General features: G+C 45.9%; 2 protein-coding genes across 22 annotated transcripts in view; one reads left to right on the forward strand and one right to left on the reverse strand.

The window, feature by feature from the left end:
• MYO1E (myosin IE) overlaps window positions 1–5,252 on the forward strand; it is a 118,306-nt gene extending 113,054 nt beyond the window's left edge. For all 3 annotated transcript variants that reach the window (XM_035132347.3, XM_088656834.1, XM_088656833.1), the window contains exons 25-28: window positions 77–172; window positions 1,330–1,531; window positions 3,078–3,247; window positions 4,127–5,252. In XM_035132347.3, coding sequence (XP_034988238.1) covers window positions 77–172; window positions 1,330–1,531; window positions 3,078–3,247; window positions 4,127–4,203 — 545 coding nt within the window. In that variant the 3' untranslated portion in view covers window positions 4,204–5,252. The remainder of the gene's footprint in view (window positions 1–76; window positions 173–1,329; window positions 1,532–3,077; window positions 3,248–4,126) is intronic.
• Window positions 5,253–5,255: 3 nt separating this feature from the next.
• Window positions 5,256–18,306, reverse strand: CCNB2 (cyclin B2). Of its 19 annotated transcripts, none has more exons than XM_088656846.1 (10): window positions 18,145–18,306; window positions 15,291–15,354; window positions 13,746–13,874; window positions 11,804–11,959; window positions 10,987–11,145; window positions 9,522–9,758; window positions 8,817–8,957; window positions 8,278–8,388; window positions 7,037–7,229; window positions 5,256–5,728 (listed from the first exon to the last, which is right to left on the reverse strand). In XM_088656846.1, the coding sequence occupies exons 3-9, from the start codon at window positions 13,872–13,874 to the stop codon at window positions 7,107–7,109; spliced, it is 1,056 nt and encodes a 351-aa protein (XP_088512972.1). In that variant the 5' UTR covers window positions 15,291–15,354; window positions 18,145–18,306; the 3' UTR covers window positions 5,256–5,728; window positions 7,037–7,106. The 19 variants fall into 19 exon arrangements, with proteins under 19 accessions (XP_088512972.1, XP_088512969.1, XP_088512970.1 ...); XM_088656843.1 differs by having other exon boundaries at window positions 15,248–15,354; XM_088656844.1 differs by having other exon boundaries at window positions 18,099–18,306.
• Window positions 18,307–20,551: the final 2,245 nt, after the last annotated feature.

Consider the following 20,551-nt stretch of genomic DNA (forward strand, 5'->3'; position numbering starts at 1 on the left):
GGAGGAGGGTCAGCAACCGTGACCACCTGGCCCCTGCTGTGCAGCTGCCTGAACAGGTTTGCATCTTGCCTTGCAGGCCCCACCAGAAGGAATGTAACCCAAGGCAGGAGCTGTTCCAGCAGAACCACACAGGGCCAGCACTACCCTATGAGGGCCGCACCGCCTCCCCCTGGTTTGTATTTTGAAGCAGATGTTAGCAAATGATGCTCTGGTTAGGGGAACAGACATGGCCAATAATGGAAGACTTCCGAACTCCTTGACTGGGGTGAAAGATGGCACCTTTGATGGTTGTCTTTTGCCCTCTTCTGGAGAACTTCCCATTTTAGGAAGAGCTTCCCTTTTCCAGGCAGCTGTTTGGGCCCATCAAACTTAACATGGCTTTAATTGACTCCTTTGGAAATGAGGTTTAGCAGTCACACTTCTGTATTTTTTTCTTAATGTGGTGTGTGTGTGTGTGTATTTGTGTACAACACACCAGGCCAAGTTCAAGGTGGGACTAATTTGCTTGCGTGATCACCTTACCCCCTATGTGCCCCATCAACTGCTTCATGCCGCTTAATACTTCTTCCACACTATGTTTGTCAGATGTAGCAATGAGAACCAGGTGTAGTATTGTAGTATTCCTCAGGCCATTTCTGTTCTAATTTCTAAAGGAAAGGCAGGGTATATACTGTGTATTTTTAACAAATGAAGTCCCAAAGTTTGCCACAATGGGGTTTTTTTTTTCAAAGCAACTGCTGTCACCTGTGAATGTTTGGGTGAGGGTGTTATACACTAGCCATGAAAGCTGAGAGAGGCAAAATTTCAAAGATAAAGGAAGGTAGAACTGGAAAAGCGATTTTAAAAATGCAACCAGAATTACCAAGAGATTGGAAAATGGTGAGTTGCCTTATCAAGAGTCGAATGACATTTAATACCAATTAGTGGGAGCAGCAGCAGCAGGAGTTTGCTTCCCCAAAACATCTGGTTGTCCACCGCAGGAGCAAGGTGTTGGGTGAGAGGATTCTATGCTGGCCTAAAGGGGCAGGGCCTGCTTTTGGTGGCTTTATGAAGACTGGGCAGAATTTAACTGGGAGAATTTTCAAATGGGTAGTAGTCCTTGTGGTAGTCTCTTGAAGCAAAAGCAACAAAGAGTCCTGTTAGTTAAAGACTAATAAAGAAACATCAGTAGACATGCTATAATAAATGTGTTAGTCTTTAGGGTGCCACAAGACTCTTTGTTGTAACTGGGACAGAAGTTATCCAGACTTAGAAAGGTATTCTGTGAGGGGGTTCCCTGTGAATGGAGGGTGTGGGCTCCCCCAGGCTCACGTCTTGAACTATTTCTAGGTCTTCATCAGAATGGGGTGATAAAAATCCCACAACACACACCCCACCCTCAAGGCCTTGTGAGCCAGCGAGCCAGCCAGAGAAGCCTGTACACAAGTATGGCGCAGCCCCCATTGCCTCAGGTCTTGGGTGGATCAGATCGAATTTCCCAGCAGCCAGACAGCTTGGACTTCCTCAAGGTCCCAGACCAAGGGGCGGCCGGGTAAGTGCACCATCCAATACATTTAAGTGGCTAGCTTGCTTGTCTGAAGTCAGGCAGCTGATTGGCTGAAGGGTTGTTTCTGCGTTCATGAAGGAGGTCTTCTGTGCCTGGCAGTTTCTGTGAACTGCAGTGGAGAATCTGGTGCCCTGCCAATTCTGTGTTCTGTAGAGTGCTTCATAGAGGCATCTTTTGACAGGTGGTCCCTTGATAAGAGGCCGGTCATCATCCAGAGAAGCACACGTGTCAGGCCTGCTCCCCAACTCTCTGTACCTGTTTGGGCAGCAACAGAAACCTGATGCAATCATTACTCCCATGTAGGGTATCCTCAACTGTTATGTTGAGTCTAGTTGCCTATGTAGGAAGGCCAGCACACAAGTGCCTCTTCCATGACTAGAAAACCTAGGGCAAAGCTAAAATGCAGGCCCCCGCCCTGGGTCTGTAGGTGGCTGTGCCTTACACACAGATGACACATCCATAGGGCTAGAATCTCTCTTTTATAGAGGTTTCAAGACGTATGAGAAATCTGGCTTAGAGTAGATAACTTCAACTCATTTTGCTGCAAAATGGAACACAGGAAGCTGCCATTATAGCGAGTCAGACCACTGGTGCACCTACACTGAGCATTATTACTTGGCAATGACTCTGGGGGGTTTCAGAGAGGGGTATTTGCCAGCCACACCTGGGAATGTGGGAGATTGAACCAGGGACCTTCTGCATGAATAGCACATTCCCTATCACTGAGCTATGATTCACTTCTAAATATTAACATGCACAGGTTTCCTAGCAATGTTCCCTGCCATCTGCTCTCCCCCCCCAAAAAAGTGAACATGGAATCTTTTTCCTGCAAAGCATGTGCCATGTCAGGGAGCTACGACTCTCTCGTGCATGTGTATTTTTCTATTGATTTTAAAAAAATCATTTGCAGGGAAACAATTTCAGTAGGTTGGAGATTAATGTGATTTGAGGTGCTGCATGTCCCTGCAGCTATTCTTCCTAGCTCAGATTATCAGTGTGTCTCTTATCGGATTTACAGATGTGGGTGGCACAAGTACTGTTTTGAAAACATCTGTTGGGAGGGCCGCAGATGCTATTTATGCTGTGGAGGTGTTAACTTTGTACAGTGGCCAGCAGTGCCACCTGCTGTTTTTTCAGAATGACTGCATGCTTTCTGATGGGAATCCACCTTTAATTCATGGGTTCACATTTAAGAAATTAGTAGACTGTATATTTTAATTAGAAGGTGTGGAGTTCAAAGAGTGCTGTTGGATGAGACCAAAAGTTCTTAGTCCAGAACAGGCATAGGCAAACTCGGTCCTCCAGATGTTTTGGGACTACAGTACAACTCCCATCATCCCTGACCACTGGTCCTGTTAGCTAGGGATGATGGGAGTTGTAGTCCCAAAACATCTGGAGGGCAGGGTTTGCCTATGCCTGGTCCAGAATCTTCTTCCTCACCTCTTGGGTACTTCTTATTCTAAGTGCCCAGGTGTGGCAACAAATTGTGGGTGCCAGGCAGGCCTAATGACTTCCCTGTGTGTCTCTGCAGCGTTCGCAGGCAGACTACAAACCGGCCCCCACCTGCAGGAGGCAGACCCAAGCCACAGCCGAAACCAAAGCCTCAGGTACCCCAGTGCAGGGCGCTGTATGCCTACGATGCTCAGGACACAGATGAACTCAGCTTTAATGCAAATGATGTTATTGATATCATCAAAGAAGGTAAGGCCTCTTTGTTTTTACATTTTCTCTTACCACTGGTGAGGTAGAAATATTGAAAATATGTTCCACCTTTCCATCTTCTAGAACAGGCATAGGCAAACTCAGCCCTCCAGATGTTTATGTTTTGGGACTACAACTCCCATCATCCCTGACCACTGGTCCTGTTAGCTAGGGATGATGGGAGTTGTAGTTCCAAAACATCTGGAGGGCAGAGTTTGTGTGTGCCTGTTCTAAAAGGACCCTCCCCCCACCTCTGCTCCAGAGAAACATGTGGAAGCTTTTGCCTCTGCTTCTAGTTAAGCAGTTTGGTTAACCATCCAAACAGGGAAATGTGATTTAACCTTAACCATGGTTAGAAACAGACCTAGTATCCAGCCAGTTAATATTAAACTACAATCCTACCAGTATTTGGACTACATGGGAAATGATTTAACTAAAATCTAAAGCTTTCAAAAACTTGCTTGGCTCTGTGGGAGAAGGGAAGAGACCAGGAAGACTCATTTACATCCTCAGTGCAAGGGTGGCTAACCTTTGGCCCTCCAGATGTTGCTGAACTACAACTCCCATTATCCCTAACCATTGGCCATACTTGCTGCAGCTGGTGGGGATTACAGTTTAGCAACACCTGGAGGGCCAACGGTTCCCCACACCTGGCTTAGCAGTATATGCAAATATGGCCACTCTTTTACCATCTCCCAGTTTTATTTATCTGATAAGTTCATTCTCACAAAGGTAAATGGCAGCATTTTGCTCCCACCCCTAGTTTTCTTTCAAACCAAGTCAATCTTGTTGTAGATGTTTCCACAGTGGCAAGTTTGGAGAAGGTTACGTTGGGACAACCCACAGATTTGCTTCTAACTCACTCCCTTTCTTTTCCAGATCCCTCAGGCTGGTGGACAGGCAGGTTAAGAGGGAAAAAAGGACTCTTCCCAAACAATTATGTGACCAAAGTATAATCCTGCAGCCCCCTCAAGAGGCCCTTGCGACCATAAAGGTGCTGTCAGTTGTGCTTTTCCAACTGCTGTGGTCTCCTTATAAAGCTACAGTTCTGTGCAGCATTGATAACAGGCAGCAGTCGTTCCATCAGTGAAACTGAAAGGCAAAAGATGGAAGACGGGAAAGTCCCCATGTTTACTCTCCAAAAAGCCAAAGCCGATGTGTCAGCTGCCCATGAAACCAAACCAAGGAATTATTTATTTTATTGAATGCTTTTTTCTCATGAAGGAAGAGCGTGTTTAAATTCCATTCTTTTTTTAAAAATGCCTCAAAATAGCAAGGTGCTCTGTGAGGACTTTGGAAGAGTTACATACACACTTTTTACAAGTGCCTTTAGTTGCTCTGGTGACTTTCTTCTAAATTATGTAACAAAATAATGGCATTATTATGCACATTTCCTCTGTTGATGACTTTGCGGAGGATCACAGTAATAAGTTATGCTGCTACCTGCCTTAGAATAGTAGGATTCTATTTCTTCTTGGACTCTTGTCATTCTCTTCCCCTGAAGCATGTATTTTAAAAGGCCTCACAGCAAGCTTGACCAGGTTTACTTGGGAGCTACAATGATTCTGCAAGGGCACTGCGACCAAAGAAAGGCAACCTTGTATGCTGTAAATGGTTTGCATTTATGTTGACTTGTTAATGTGGCTGGCCCATGTTGGTTTTTATTATTGATGCATCTGTGGGGGGGGGGGCTTCCCAAGGAAGCTTTGTGCATTTAATGAATAGAACTTAAGAAATATACATTTTAAAAATGAAATAACAGGCAAACCTGTATGAATGTACACAGCAGTAACCCACTGTACTTAATGATAAAGGTAGCTCAGTTAGCATTTTGGGGCTGGGTACTTCTACCTATGCACTATTCTTTAAGGATAAAGTCAGTGTTACAAAAGCTTGATTAAGCCCAGCTGCCTTTCCCATCAGCCACAAAAGCTGTTGCTTACCCAATGCATGTTAATTTATCCATTCTCTTCTCAACCATCATCAATAAAAACATAGGAACTACCGCAGCAGTGTGGGGGCTTTTATCGCAAGTGGGAATTATGCTCTTGTTAGTGAAAAGTACTGATTAACAGTACACATTGCAGCTGAAGCATAAAAAGTGTTCCGAGAAAGAGACCGCAGCCTAGTGGCAGAGTGTCTGCTTTTGCACACAGGGGGACCAAGCCACATTCAATCCCTGGAGGTCTCATCAAGGTGGTCAGTAGGATGTGGCAGGTTCCACTTGCTCTGCATCTTATGGCTGCTGGCCCATTCTCCGTGGCCAGGAGCCTGCCAGACTCTGCACCAACCTTGCCTTGTCCTGAGGGGCCTGCAGATGGGGCCAGCTCCAGCCAACCTTCTCTTTGTACAGCATTAGGGCTTTCCACCATGACAGATGCCTTGAGAATAAAAACATTCATGCTGCTTTCATGCATATTTAGCTGCTTCTGCTCCAGAACAAATCTAAGCAACACCAGGAAGTTCTGTGCCATAGGAGCTCTGCTCTGTCAAATGTAGAAGAAAAATGGAGCTCAGAAGCACGTAATCTCAAATCTAGCTGCATCAAAGCACTGGAGCAGGAAGACAGAAGTGTTTTCAAGTGGCTTCCAGAAACGCTAAACTTTTAAAGGTAGCTGCTACCACCAGAAGTTCAACACACTCTGCCACAATACAAGATTTAAATGCTACAGTCAGAAATGCTAAGGATGGTACCAACAAGCTTACAGAGAAAGAACAGCAGCAGCCCCCCCCCTGTCTATCCCCTTCCCACAGCACCCTACAATCAAGGCTCAGGCTGTATTTACACACCAAGAGCAAGAGGACTAGGAGTGATTGGGCACCTCCTTGTTGTTCATGAGGCTTTGTTAAACTCTAATTGTCCCATTTTACCTAAACCTGCACACACATGGAACAATCCCCCCCAAACTAGGATTTCAGGCCATGGGTTTGACAACATTGAAAACGATGGCTTAACCAGCCTCCGGCCTTAGCAGTAAGGCTGCTTAAACTTATTAGTAAATGGTAGAGTAAAGCTAAGGCTTTGCCCAGAGCTTCTCATTTTCAAGAAGCAAAATATTTCAAATACTATCCTTTAGTAAGGTACAGTGGAATTCTTACTGATGCACAAACACAAAACCAGCAGTAACTTACAGGTATTTTAACACCATCGGTTTCAGATCTCCTGACCTAAACTGTATAGAAGGCAAATTGTAACAAGGTGTGAAAGTGGAATGAAAAGCATAATTGCTTGTCATTTATTCCAGATGTTTAATTTTGGTTACAAAAAATGTTGAAAATGACCAAAAGCATTTTCTCTTGGCCTGTGAATGCCACTCTGGCTCAGTGCATCATTTTCATTTCCGGGGGTGGGTGGGAGAGAGGGCGGCAGCAGAAGCTGCTTCAACCTGAAGTCTTAGTCAGTGTCTGGCCAAGAACAGCAAGTCATTGTTGGCCAAGAAAACACACGGCAGTGAGGGGAGTGGGGACCACTTCTGGCTCCTGTGCATAAGGAGATGTGCAACATTTTCAAGGCACTGAAATGCTGTGGAGCAGAAACAAGAAAGGAAGCTGCCTCCTGGCCTTCTCTGGCTTTCACTTACCCTGGTAAGCCCAAGCAGCACAGTGAGAAGGCCAGCTAGAAAGAATGAATGGACTTGCAAGACTGCCAAACTAGCAAAGTGCTGCTCTACCTTGGGAATACCATTAAGACTCCTGCATTTTGTTTTTGTAAAAGGACATTTTTTTACAATATCTTTATTATGTACAAGAACATGGAATATTAGTTTAAGAGAAACTGTAAGCATCCACCTTAAAAAGACCTCCAGAAGGCCACATCCAAAAAAGGCATATTTTCTTCAATGTAATGATTGGGCAGTGCTCACATCAGCTGCCTGGCTTCACCCAGCAAAGGCGCTGCAAAGTCTTTAATGGTGCTGGAGTTCAGCTGAGGGATAGTGCTGATCCTCAGGAATTTGCTGCTAGAATATTTGTTCTTGACAGCCTGTCAGAGGTGTGAGGCGGGAGAAGGTTAGGTTGCAGAGAATATGTTTACCTTGCTGCAGGAATTAAGCTGTTGGTTTTGTTCCTGAGAAAGTCATCACTTACACTTGACTACTTATAGGTGAATGTCAAATTCTCTCAACATCTATTGCTTTTACTTTTATTTTTGATGGCAAAGAAACCAATATCTCCCAGCTCCCTGCTGCTCTGCTTTCTTTGGCCTAAGGGGCTTCCAGCATTCCAAAACAGAGCACCCAGGAAGGCAGCCTTTGCAAACATGGTGCGCTCCAGGTGTGGTGGCTTGGGCTCAATGGAGCTTTAGCCTAAAACACCTGGAGGCCAACAGCTTGGTGTAGTAAGATATTGATGCAAGTGTTCCTTGCTTGTGTTATAAAGAGGCAATCAGAAAAGAGCAGTAACATTCAGACTATACAGGCTCGAGTGTCAGATGTTTCAAGCTAAAAGGGGCTTCCAGCAAAGGAAGCACACCAATACCCAGGAGTAGGGGGGGTTGTGTAATTTTTTGCCCTTGTTTTCTGTATTCCTCTCATGAGCATGCAGAACAGTCAGCATGCTCACCAGAAGCAAGTGGACAAAGTGAACTCCTCACTTCCCCCTTTGGGGTAAGGAGCACAATGCAATGCTAGAGCAACTGGTTTAGTACCAGGTTCAAACCATAACAGCTTTTCCAGAGGGCTGCTGCCAGTCAGTGTATACAATAATGAACTAGGTAGGCTCATTGGGTCCAAATATATAAAGCAGCTCTTTATGTTCCTGGAACTTCAGCTGTCCCCCCCATGATCACAGTTGGTGGGGTGGCAGCATTGGTAGAGGGGTTCTAACCCCCAATATTAAAGGCAAATAAAGCCAGGACCCAAATCTCAAAGTGTCTGGATTTGCCTTATTTTAAGAGAGTGGCAGTTTGCATTCTAAGCAATGTTCTCTTTCCTGGAGTGAACACACCCACCCATTCCCCACAGTAGTTGCTTGTAACAGGAACATTAAGCCTACTAGCAGCCAAGGCTGAGGAAATAGGAGCAGATACTTACAAGGTGTTTTGTTAGATTCCTGTTGACTCTGACAACATTCTTGGCCATGTGCTCCATAACAGGGGTAAGACTCTCCTCTTCATATCCAGTATAATAGCACAGCTTGGGGTTCTACAAGGGAGAGGTGGCGGCGGTGGCTATCAGAGCCTGTCCCAAGAGCACTGTAAACCCCCACCTGCCAGGGCCACCTGTAGCAGCTAGGCAGGGCCCAGCATATCCTTTTGAGCTGTCAGTGGACCTCACAAGCAGACTTGCTCAAACATTCATGAGTCAGTAACATGTCTGTAGGTTTGCAGGACTGCTTTAAAGGCATCTTAGAGCAAATCAGTTTCAGACTTTAGGTTATGATGCCGGTAGGGCCTGAAAGCACCTGTGGCCAGCACCTTGTTCATGCTAAGAAGGTCCAGGTCAGTGCCTGGAGGCCAGGAATGCCAGGTATCATCTTCACAGACTGTTCCAGGGGCCTCTAGTCCAGTTACTTGGGGGGAGGATGTGGACTCTGCCCCCTTCCATACTGCTTTCACTCAACCAGGACTCACCCACTGGCCTTCTGAGAAGACCTTCCGAGACAGGCAAGCTGCTGCAGCTGCAACCACTGAAGGATTATAATGCACCATATTGTAGTCCAAAAGGGTCAGCTCCATCAGGTACTTTGCTAGCACGTACGATTCAGCAGATGCCTGGCAAAACAAGAGCACTTGCATGAATGCAGCCTGCCTCTAGTTTCAATGCCTACCCAGAGAAGCTCATGTATCTCAATCTTTGATTTTACTGGAACTTAAACAAAAAATGGCTTCCATGGGACTAGAGGGCTTGCACAAATTACTGAATATTCCTGTGTACAAGACTACTTTTTAATCCAGGAAAATCTTCTCAAAAGTCGGGGGTTGTCTTATACGCCGGGTCGTATTTCTTATACGGTGAGTATATCCTAAACTCTGTATTTTAACTGGAAAAGTTGGGGGTCGTCTTATACGCCCAGTCGTCTTATACACCGGAATATACGGTAGTGTGTTCACCTCTGGAATCTACACACAGCACTAGGAGACTGTTTGGCTTGCACATGCCCCCTCCCCTCATTACCAGATACTGAATGTAATGCCCAAATCAAGTGATGCCATAGTTGGGTCCTAAACCTCCTTCCCCCTTTCAGAAGAGGCTGGTAAGCACCCCTACCCCCTCAACCATACTCAACATCCTATTACCAGGCTACCCAAGCTCAAGGTACTGGCAGATGGACCTACATTGGAAACTTTGGCTATTCGCCTCAGGAAGTGGATTGGTAGCGGTCTTCCTAAGGCAAAGTTAAGCTCCTTAAGGGTCTTCTGCTCCATTGCCCGGATCTGAATTGGTGTGTATGCTCGGTCAGTCATGTAGACAAAATCCAAAATACTTGGTGGATAGATCTCTTCATATTTTGCAGCCAGAAGCATCGCAGTAACACCGACCAACTGGAGTTCCTTGCGGGAGACAGGCTGAGCCTAGTTTGACACACACAAAACTGGTTGTATTACACAAATGTTGAGACACAAATGTTGAGATATAGAGACACTGCCTTGCTCCTCACTTCTGCACAGGAACAGCTCTCAGGAACTGACAAAGAGGTTACTTAATAGGACCTTCCTTATAGTTCTCAGATGCGGGTGGCGCTGTGGTCTAAACCACAGAGCCTAGGAGCTTGCCGATCAGCAGGTTGGTGGTTCGAATCCCCACGATGGGGTGAGCTCCCATTGTTCAGTCCCTGTTCCTGCCCACCTAGCAGTTCGAAAGCACGTCAAGTGGAAGTAGATAAATAGGTACCGCTCCGGCGATAAGCTAAACAGCGTTTCTGTGCGCTGCTCTGGTTTGCCAGAAGCGGCTTAGTCATACTGGCCACATGACCCGGAAGCTGTCTGCGGACAAACGCCGGCTCCCTCGGCCTATAGAGCAAGATGAGCGCCGCAACGCCAGAGTCGTCCGCAACTGGACCTAATGGTCAGGGGTACCTTTACCTTTACCGTTCTCAATAGTTTGGGTTTCAAGTGTGATGGTGTTTTGGAATCAAGATAGACAGAAGCCCCCCTGCCCTCTGCAAAATCAGCTGCACCATGGTCTCAAGAGGGCCATGTTCTGCTACCTACAGCTTCCCAGAGATACAGCTCCTAGGGGCAGTTTGGAGAAACGAACACCTCACGTTTTAAAATGGGGGTGGTCCCAGAGTATGTCCACCACCTAGTTGAAGCTAAGTTGGTTTGAGTCTGATCAATGCCTAGAGGGTCATCATGCACACACATTACACTTTGGGTTTCATGTGGGGGGGGGGGCGCGGATATAAGCATAAGGAAACCAAAGTTTGGCTAACTGGAATGTAGTGAGTGCCAACAACAAATTCCCAGTATACCTTAATTCAAAGCATGGGAAGAACCCAGTCACTGCTTTTACATCCCAGTGCGAGAGATTAAGCCCATGCTTAAACCTCCCTAGTTGACAGGTCCACTGTTTCAATATAAATCTCCCATCCCCAGTGTGATTATGCCTTCCGTGCTCTGATAGTTGTGGTCCAAAACATCTGGAAAACTCTACTCCAGAGCTCAGTCTATGCAACTAGGAACCCCACATCCATCCAACAAGCCCCCCACCCAGCAAAAGCAGCATCTCAGAGCTCAAAACAGGGTTTCATGCACAGCTCCACCGTTCAAGCTTCATATGTGCTATAAACGCCAAGCTTACTTGCAAGAAGCGATCTATGATGGCCACACACATGTAGAGAGTGTCCTGCATAAGTTGGAACCTTGCATGGAGCTGGATCAGCCAGTCAACAAGAATAGCCCGCATCCGACCATTGATCTCTGTGCCATCAAGGTAGAAGGGAAAGACACGCTGCTGGACCTGTTGGAGAGGGTCAACTAGTTCAGAGGCTTGTCCCATGTTTAGATAATTGGCAAGTGGGGTGCAGCCAGAAGGGAATCAGACCTAAAATGCATTTGTCAGGGTCCAAGCCCCAAAGACTCTGGGGGTATGCCTACTTAGTTGTTAGCAGCTCCAAGTAGGTGTGTTGTTCTAGGAAGAACTCATGATGCAGTAGATTCATTAGTAAAAAATTACTAAGGCAAAAAAAGCTTGACAGTTCATTGCCAGATCCCTGGAATGACAATCTCTTTACAATCCAGTTGCAGCAAAATATAACAGTAAAAAACTTAAACGTACTATATACACTAAGCAAGTAAAAATCAATTCAAAAAGACAGAGTGAAGGAACAGCAGAGAGTGAAAGCAAGAATAACATGAGATCCTATTGGACTGCATTTATAGGCAGTTCAGGGGCAGTTTGACCTTGAAACACAACGAGCTCATTCCAGCTGCATGTCTGTCCCTTTGGAAATCTTCCAGACACTCTGGAAAATGCTAGAACATTTCTGTTAGCTTCTACATGAGTTCTGTACCTCAGAAACGCCATCATAGCTGACAGGATTCCCCATCCAACAGCAGTGGCCCAAACACCACACACCAAGTGGGTAGGAGGAGGTTTCGCTGCCAGGCATAAATACCTCCAGTTGCCTCAGGTACTGGTAGATATCCTTCACGTAGTCACTGCACATCTGGGGGTCCTCCCTGTCACCAGCATCAATATCTTCTATATTGCCCCGCAGCATCTCAGAAAAGGCTTGGCACAATTCCACTTCCATAGAGAATGAATTGGGATCCTAGTTTAAGAAGCAACCCCACACACCCCAGTTGAAATTATTTTTAACTGGTACTTTGTATGATTTTCTTGGTATTTCACCCTGACCTTTTTTGTATTAATAACCACCTGATGACCATTTGGTAGAAAGGCAGGATGCAAGTTTAATAAATAACATCTAAGAAAATGAGATCGCAGAAGTGAAGCCACAACACCAAATGGGAGATTTTGGAGGCCCACCAATGCTCTTGTAATAAGCTACATAAAAAGAGGATGGGAGAGTTCTGATCACTTCCTGCTCATGGTCCCTTGCACGCTTGCACTCGCTTACCGTTTGCCAAGCATCTGACCTTTGCTTTCTTCCAAATAATAATCTGGCAGGTTGGGTTATACTTGCTCAAGGGCACACAGGTCAACATCAAGTCTCAAGAGGAGTCTGAACCCGCATGTCTTTCACCAAATGAGGATAGAAAAACTTGCATATCATTTGCAACAGCCACATTCCAAGAGAAGTGATATTACTTGAATCTCACATAGGAAGAACAAGCCTCCCCCATGCCATCTTCATCCCCTGTCTTGCAAAGCAACTGAAGATAGCAACTGGTTCCATTCGCCTGGTGCACCAGGCACCTGCCTGAAAAAGTCGAAAAAGAAAACTGGGACCAAGCAGATTCCAGCAGCACCAGTAGAGCCTGCTAGACCTCTCCCACTTTGGTGCAGACATGCTTGTCAAAAATAGGAATTAATTGGGTTGGGAGAGCCAAGTTAGATGAACTGTAGCAGCACAGTTGGCCATGAGAACATGGGAAAATGGGTATCAAACACTGTATTTGTTGTACTGAAGACAATTAATGAATGTTCACAGACCTCTTTACTAAACACCTGTAAACTACACTGCTACTTGTGGAGGTGGGAAGCAGAAAAGGGGAGAACATTTAGAGAGGTAGCCAGTGCTGTGGTGGAAAGAGTTAGGAAGAGAATTTGGGGGGGGGGCTTCTAAAAATCCCCAGGCAGCACAAGTCACTCCCCACTAGACAAAAAAAAATAAAAGCAGTATGCCACCAATATGTGGTCTTCGCCGCGGGATCACATCCAACCAGTGCTATATCAGCTGCACTGGCCCCCAGTGGAGTACGGGGTCAGGTTTAAGCTGCTGGTTCTAACCTTTAAAGCCCTATACGACCTGGGACCCTCATACCTATGAGACCGCCTCTCCTGGTATGCCCCGCGGAGGACCTTATGGTCTGCAAACAACAACGACTTGGAAGTCCCAGGCCTCAAGGAGATTAGACTGGCCTCGACCAGAGCCAGGGCCCTGCGGGACTTGACATCTTTCTGCAGAGCCTGCAAGACGGAACTATTCCGCCAGGCCTTTGGTCGGGGCTCAGCCTGACCCCTCTCCTTTTACAAGACCCTGCCTCTCTAACTCTTCTCACCGGCTCATACAAATTGCTGAGCCTGGGGAGTACTTAAGGTTCCCAACCCGTATAGTTATAGTTAGTTTGCGGGTAGCCATCTGATCTTATTTTGATTTTAATCCAATTTTAAGCTGTATTTTAGTTGATTGTTGAATTTTATGTCTTAATGTATTATATATTTTGATGTTAGCAGCGAGAAGGGCAGGATATAAATAAAACTTATTATTACTGTATTATTATTAGGTTAATTAAAAGTTCTCACTTCCAAAAACCAACGATAAACTGCTAAGGCCTTCAGCTGCTACTTGGGAATTCTCTGCTTCCTGATGAGGGAAGGCAACAACAGAAATCAAGAGGCAACACCACCCACAGCTAAAGGGCTCAAGTTACCTTGAATCCTTTGGGTCTTTGGGTCACCACCCTGTTGCTGATTTCTTGCAGAGGCCACCGTGGACCATTCAGCAGGCTGCAGGTCTTGCCATGATCTACTATCATGTCTTTCTTCAGATGGTTTGGCATCTAGAAAGTGAGGACCAGGCATTACTTCTTCAAGGGGCTGTGCCCGCTCCCCAAACCCACTGATTAAGATTTAGCCACTATGTGGGCCAGCATACTAGATTCTAAAAAAGGCCCAGAACATTCTACAAGGTCATCCACACTCGAAACTCTGCAAACTAAATTATGTAGTCGTAGGCACTGCATGTCTTATTGCTTAAGCAACACTCCCAAAATACTGTGAAGATTTCTGCAAGTTCAGCCATGGAAAAGGTGGGACATCAGACAGGATGACAAATAAGCCCACAGTTTACATGTTGGTTAAACTCCAGGGGCCACACCTAAAGCCAAAATCACATATAGTCAAAACCCATTCAGTTCAATGGTGGGTGGGATTGCCAAAGTCATTTTTTCACAGAACCCCACCCCCTTTCTACCCGTTTATATTATTACAGTATTTAAGTGTCACACACACAAAGCTGGAGTTAAATGTGTGTAAATTGTGGGATTACTGCACATGGATTTTGATTGTCATTTCCCACACACTTCCAAGCATATATGTGAGGCCTTAGAGTTTTGATGCCAATAGGAATGAATTCTGTACTATCTGGTACAGCTTATGTTTTATCCACCCCTTGAATGGAATAAGAGAATTGTACAGTTGGAAGGCATCCCCAAGGTCATTGAGAGTCCAACCCTGTCTAATGGAATCACAGAGAAGTCTGTGCTCCCACAGTGCCACAACAAGCCTACAGGACATTTCAGCAGTATCTCAAGAGCAGTACCTGCAGAGAGAAACTGGGATAAGAAAGGCTGGCGCTGCCATTACAGCATAATGACTGGACATAGAGACACAAAGCTGGTTAATAATAAATTCATTACAAAGATAACTGATGTGCAACACACACACACACACACACACACACACACACACACACACACACACCACTCTGTTCTGTCAGGGGGTTAGTGCAGTTTTGGTACCTGCTCCATGTCCAGAAGGGGCATCAATCCATCCCACCTGAGCTTGGAAAATATAGAAAATGTGCCACTAAGGGGGAAAAAACCTATGCCAACGCTAAGGCTGAGGTTCAAAGACGAACCAGAGAATTAAAGAACTCCTGGTGGATAAAAAAAAGCTCAAGAGATCCAGCACTTAGCCGGCACTCATGATGCACAGAATTTATTTAAAGCCACAAAGACCATCTATGGGCCAATAAATCATGGCATATGCCCCCTACGCTCAGCAGACGGTATCACACTTCTAAAAGATAAAGAAGCTATTGCACTGCGCTGGAAAGAACATTACCAACATCTTCTTAACCACAACTCCCCCGTAGCTGCTGACATCCTCTCACAAATCCCACAAAAACAAATTAAAGATGAGCTTGCAGTACCTCCAAATGAAAAACAACAAAGCCAGCAGATCTGATGGGATACCTGTCCAAGTCTTCAAAGTGGGCGGAATCGAACTTACACAACTTCACAAGCTCATCGAAAAAATCTAGGAGAGAAAGGAGATCCCAGTAGATTTTAGGGATGCCAAAATTATCACTCTCTTTAAAAAAAAGGCAATAGAACGGATTGCGGAAACTATCGAGGTATCTCTTTATTAGCTGCGGCCAACAAAATTATTGTAAGGATCTTAACAATATCCAAGGCTACCCTTTCTGAATCCCAAAATGTTTTTAGACCTTCTAGGGGAACAATGGACATGATTTTCACTGCTCGACAGCTTCAAGAAAAATGCAGAGAGCAAAACCAACCCCTGTATATGGCATTTATTGACACTGTAAATCATAATGCCCTGTGGAATTTGTGAACATCATTCGGCTCCTGCATGATAATATGACAGCAACAATCTCAGATAACAATGGCTCTCAAAGTGAACCATTCATAGTGGGATCAGGTATTAAACAGGGTTGTGTTATCGCCCCAACTCTATTCATTATTTTCATTGCTGTGATCCTACACTTGGTTGAATGGAAACTCCCCACCGGAGTAGAAATCATATATCAAACAGATGGAAAGCTCTTTAATCTCAGTAGGCTGAAAGCAAAGAGTGTAGTTACTGTAACTTCCATCTTAGGGCTTCAGTATGATGACGACAACGTAGTGTGTGCACACTCAGAGGATGACCTCCAAACCATCCTAAATATCTTCACAGAAGCTTATGAAAAGCTTGGCCTATCGCTCAACATCCAAAAAACCAAACTGCTGCACCAACAAGTACAAAATGGGACCCAGGTGGCGCTGTGGTTAAACCACTGAGCCTAGGGCTTGCTGATCAGAAGGTCGGCGGTTCGAATCCCTGTGACGGGGTGAGCTCCCGTTGCTTGGTCCCAGCTCCTGCCAACCTAGCAGTTCGAAAGCACGTCAAAATGCAATAGATAAATAGGAACCGCTACAGCGGGAAGGTAAACGGCGTTTCCATGTGCTGCTCTGGTTTGCCAGAAGCGGCTTAGTCATGCTGGCCACATGACCTGGAAGCTATACGCCGGCTCCCTCGGCCAATAATGCGAGATGAGCGCGCAACCCCAGAGTCGGTCACGACTGGACCTAATGGTCAGGGGTCCCTTTACCTTTACCTTTACAGCACCACAAATCCAACTCAGTGGTGTAACATTGGTGTTGATCACTTCTCCTACCTGGGCAGTTATCTTTCCACAAGGACTGAAATTGATGCCAAAATCCAACATTGCCTGAGCTCTGTGAGTGCAGCTTTCTCCCAATTGAAGTGCAGAGTGTATGAGAACCGGGGCATTTGCAAGGAAAACCAAAATGCTTGTTTACAAGGCTATTGTACTACCAACTTTACTGCACACTTGTAAAACATGGACCACTTAAAAATGCCATCTCCAACTCCTTGAAAGATTTCATCAGTGGTGTCTGAAAAATTGCACACTTCACTTGGGAAAACAGGCGAACTAATGCCAGTGTACTGGAAGAAGCAAAGATTCTTCAACATCAACTTCGTTGGACTAGTCATGTTGTTCAGATGCCTGGTAATTGCCTTCCAAAGCAGCTACTCTATTTCGAACTTAAAAATGGAAAGCATAATGCTACTGGTAGTCAACAAAAGAGCCTTAAAGCTGCTCTCAAGGCAAATCTTTAAAAATGCAGTACAGTGGAACCTCGGTTTATGAACACCTCGGTTTATGAATTTTCGGTTTATGGACGCTGCGGACCCATCTGGAACGGATTAATTCACTTTGCAATACTTTCAATGGGAAAATTCGCTTCAGTTTATGAACGCTTCAGTTTATGAACAGACTTCCGGAACCAATTACACCCATGCTTCGGGTTAAGTACGCTTCAGGTTGAGTACTCCGCGGACCCGTCTGGAACGGATTAATCCACTTTCCATTACTTTCAATGGGAAAGTTCGCTTCAGTTTATGAACGCTTCAGTTTAAGTACTCCGTGGACCGTCTGGAACAGATTAATCCACTTTCCATTACTTTCAATGGGAAAGTTCGCTTCAGTTTATGAACACTTCAGTTTATGAACAGACTTCCGGAACCAATTGTGTTGATAAACCGAGGTACCACTGTATAAGCATAAGGTGATTCCATGTTCATGGAAGACAATCTTACTTGGCTACTAGGGATCGTTGAAGAAGAAGGAGGGGTGGGGGAGAGAACAGTGGAAACCAAGTTTTACTCAGAGTAGACCCACTTAAATTTATGAGCATGACTAAGCTGGGTCGTCTAATTTTAATGTGTCTGTTTTGAGAAAGACTTTGCAGCAGAGCACCATATTCACCCCCTTGGAATCATTTATAACCTGCTAGATATCAACAGTCAGGGGTACCTTTAGCTTTTTTAGATATTACAGAAGGCCCCAGGGGTTTACAACGAAAATGCCACTAGCGGGCACAGAGAAAGTGGAGCCAGTCCCAGAGGGAAACTCAACCTTCTGTGAAAGTTTGTCAAAAGGAAATTTCTCTACACCCAACAACAACACGTGACCAGCGCCGGTCGGTCTTCAAGGGGCAGCGCGTTCCGCAGGCACAAAAACTACAGTCAGGCCAAGGGCGGCTTCTTGGCCCAGCAGGGGAAACAGCCAGGAGCGGCACTCTGCACAAGCGCCGGAACCACTCCCCGCTCCGGCCTTTAAAGCCAACGAAGCTTTTCCCCTAGACCCCAAACCTGGCCGTGGGGTGGCAAGAAGAAGCCCCGCCCCCCGCGGCAGGTCAATCTCGGACCACCCAAGCGACCCTTGGACCAAGATACGCGTCACGGCGCACCTCATGCACACGTGCAGTTGGAGCCGCGCACGAGTGGAGAACAAACCCAAGAAGAAGGAAAGCCGGTTCGCCACACGTTGCCACCGAGCCAGTGGCGGGGAGTTTCACGGGCCACGACTCAACAGACCCCTTCGTAGCTGCGTTGCCATGGCCAGGACAGCCGGCTCCTCGCACTTTTTCAAGGCCGCCGCCGCCGTCTCGCCCTTCTGAGGGGATCCTAGCGGCGTCGCCATTGGCTCTTCGCGTCGAGCCCGCCCCGCACAATTGGCTGCCACTCTCTTGCGCCCGCCCCTTATTGTGTTGCCAAGGCGACTGCGGCCTTCAGCTGCGGGCTCCGACGCCCGAGAAGGGAGAAAAGACATTCTCTCAGGGGCCGCTAAAAGCGCGCAAGGCGACATGGGAGTTGTAGTTCTGTCTGGGAAGAGGGGAGCATCTTTAGGGTTTTTTTGGAAGCCGTCGGATCAAAACCTGCCGTTTCCTTTGAGCGGAAAGTAAACAATGGCTGCTTACAAAGATCAATAAAGTCTTCAGCTTTCGAGACTCAAAGACAAAACACAAAAGAAACGGGGACTGAGAGGGAGGAGGGGGAAAGTAAACCTGGGCACTTGTTACAAAGTTCTTCTAACGATCAGGTGGAATGGAAACGGTTCAAAGGAGAGAAGCCCAAAGTTGCTGGTCTCTCAGATGAGTTGATGGGAGAGGCCCTGAAACCCCATCCCAGACCCTTTACAGCAGGCATCCCGACTTCAGCCCTCCAGATGTTTTGGACTACAATTCCCATCTTCCCCGACCACTGGTCCTGTTAGCTAGGGATCATGGGAGTTGTAGGCCAAAACATCTGGAGGGCCGCAGTTTGGGGATGCCTGCTTTACAGTAACCTCATGCATAGTGGAATGACCCACAAGAATTGCCCTGCTGGGTTCCTCTGTTACTTGCTTGCAAATGATCCTTGGTCTGCCCCATGGTAGTGATATTTAAGAAAAATAGTTTTATGTGAGTGACCTGGTATTTGGACCATGAATAATTATTTTAGGGTGTGGTGTGGTCCTATGGATAAAATTGCTGTTACTTTTTACATTTTATTGGATTCTGTCCCTTAGCAAAAAAAACCAACCCAAGTTATGTGAATCTCTAGACCATGGGTAGGCAAACTAAGGCCCGGGGGCCGGATCTGACCCAACTGCCTTCTAACACCAGCCTGCGGACGGTCCGGGAATCAGTGTTTTTACATGAGTAGAATGTGTCCTTTTATTTAAAATGCATCTTTGGGTTATTTGTGGGGCATAGCAATTTGTTCATCCCCCCCCCATATAGTCTGGCCCCCCACAAGGGTCTGAGGGACAGTGGACCGGCCCCCTGCTGAAAAAGTTTGCTGATCCCTGCTCTAGACCTTCCAAAAAGGAATTAGCCATGTCTATCATCTCTGATAGACAGTAAGAGCTGTTCGACAGTGGAATTTGCTGCCAAGAAGTGTGGTGGAGTCTCCTTCTTTGGAGGTCTTTAAGCAGAGGCTTAACAGCCATATGTCAAGAATGCTTTGATGGTGTTTCCTGCTTGGCAGGGGGTTGGACTGGATGGCCCTTGTGGTCTCTTCCAACTCTATGATTCTATGATTCTATCAAACAATGCAGGAATTGCATTCAGGTTTCAAAAAACACCCACACCAAAGCCCAAATGTGTTCTTAGCATCAGTCAAGAATCCATAATGCACACTCTCTCTGAATCCTAAATAGCTGTAGTGAATTTTGCTGGCCTTAGGAGTAAATCATCTCACCCAATTCAAAGAATCAATGATCACTGCTACATGAAATCACTTTTCGTTACATTGCATTGTGTTCCTTTTGTGATACTAGTATAGGTCTTGGGGGGGGGATTAGCTACTGTATATGTTGCCAACTTCCTAACATGCTGTACTAGAAAAAATCAGTCCTCACTAGAACTTGATTAAGAAAGCACAGTATGCCCACAGTAATTAATAGCTTGAAGATATCTTGATTGAGGTATAATGAATGTGCACAATAACACTCATTCACCTCAATTGGAGAGTGATATTGAAACTATAACCATGATTGGGGGTGGGGTGGGGGAATGCTTTGGCTAGCATTAGTTCAGTGGCATTTTTTCTTTTCCTGTACTTCTCTATTCTGTTCCCCAGCAGTCGGCACAGACGTGTGAGTCTCCATTTTCAGAGGTAGCATGTCATGCACCATTGGTGGGTAGAAAGTGCTGTTCAAGGAAAATAAAATTCAAAACCCAGCCTTTGGGGCTAGTTTTATTCTAATTGGATTTGGGCTTCATTTTGCAGCCAACATCACTGTATATAATAAAGATTTATAAGCTGTGTCTTTATGGATGTTATTGGACTCCAACTCCCCTCCATCACGGCCGGTGGTCAGGCACAATGGGAGTTGAGTGTACCATCCTTAATTATGTCATTCATTCCTTGTACCTGG

Source organism: Zootoca vivipara, chromosome 13 (genome assembly GCF_965207765.1).
Source record: "Zootoca vivipara chromosome 13, rZooViv2.hap1.1, whole genome shotgun sequence".
Lineage (NCBI taxonomy): Eukaryota > Metazoa > Chordata > Lepidosauria > Squamata > Lacertidae > Zootoca > Zootoca vivipara.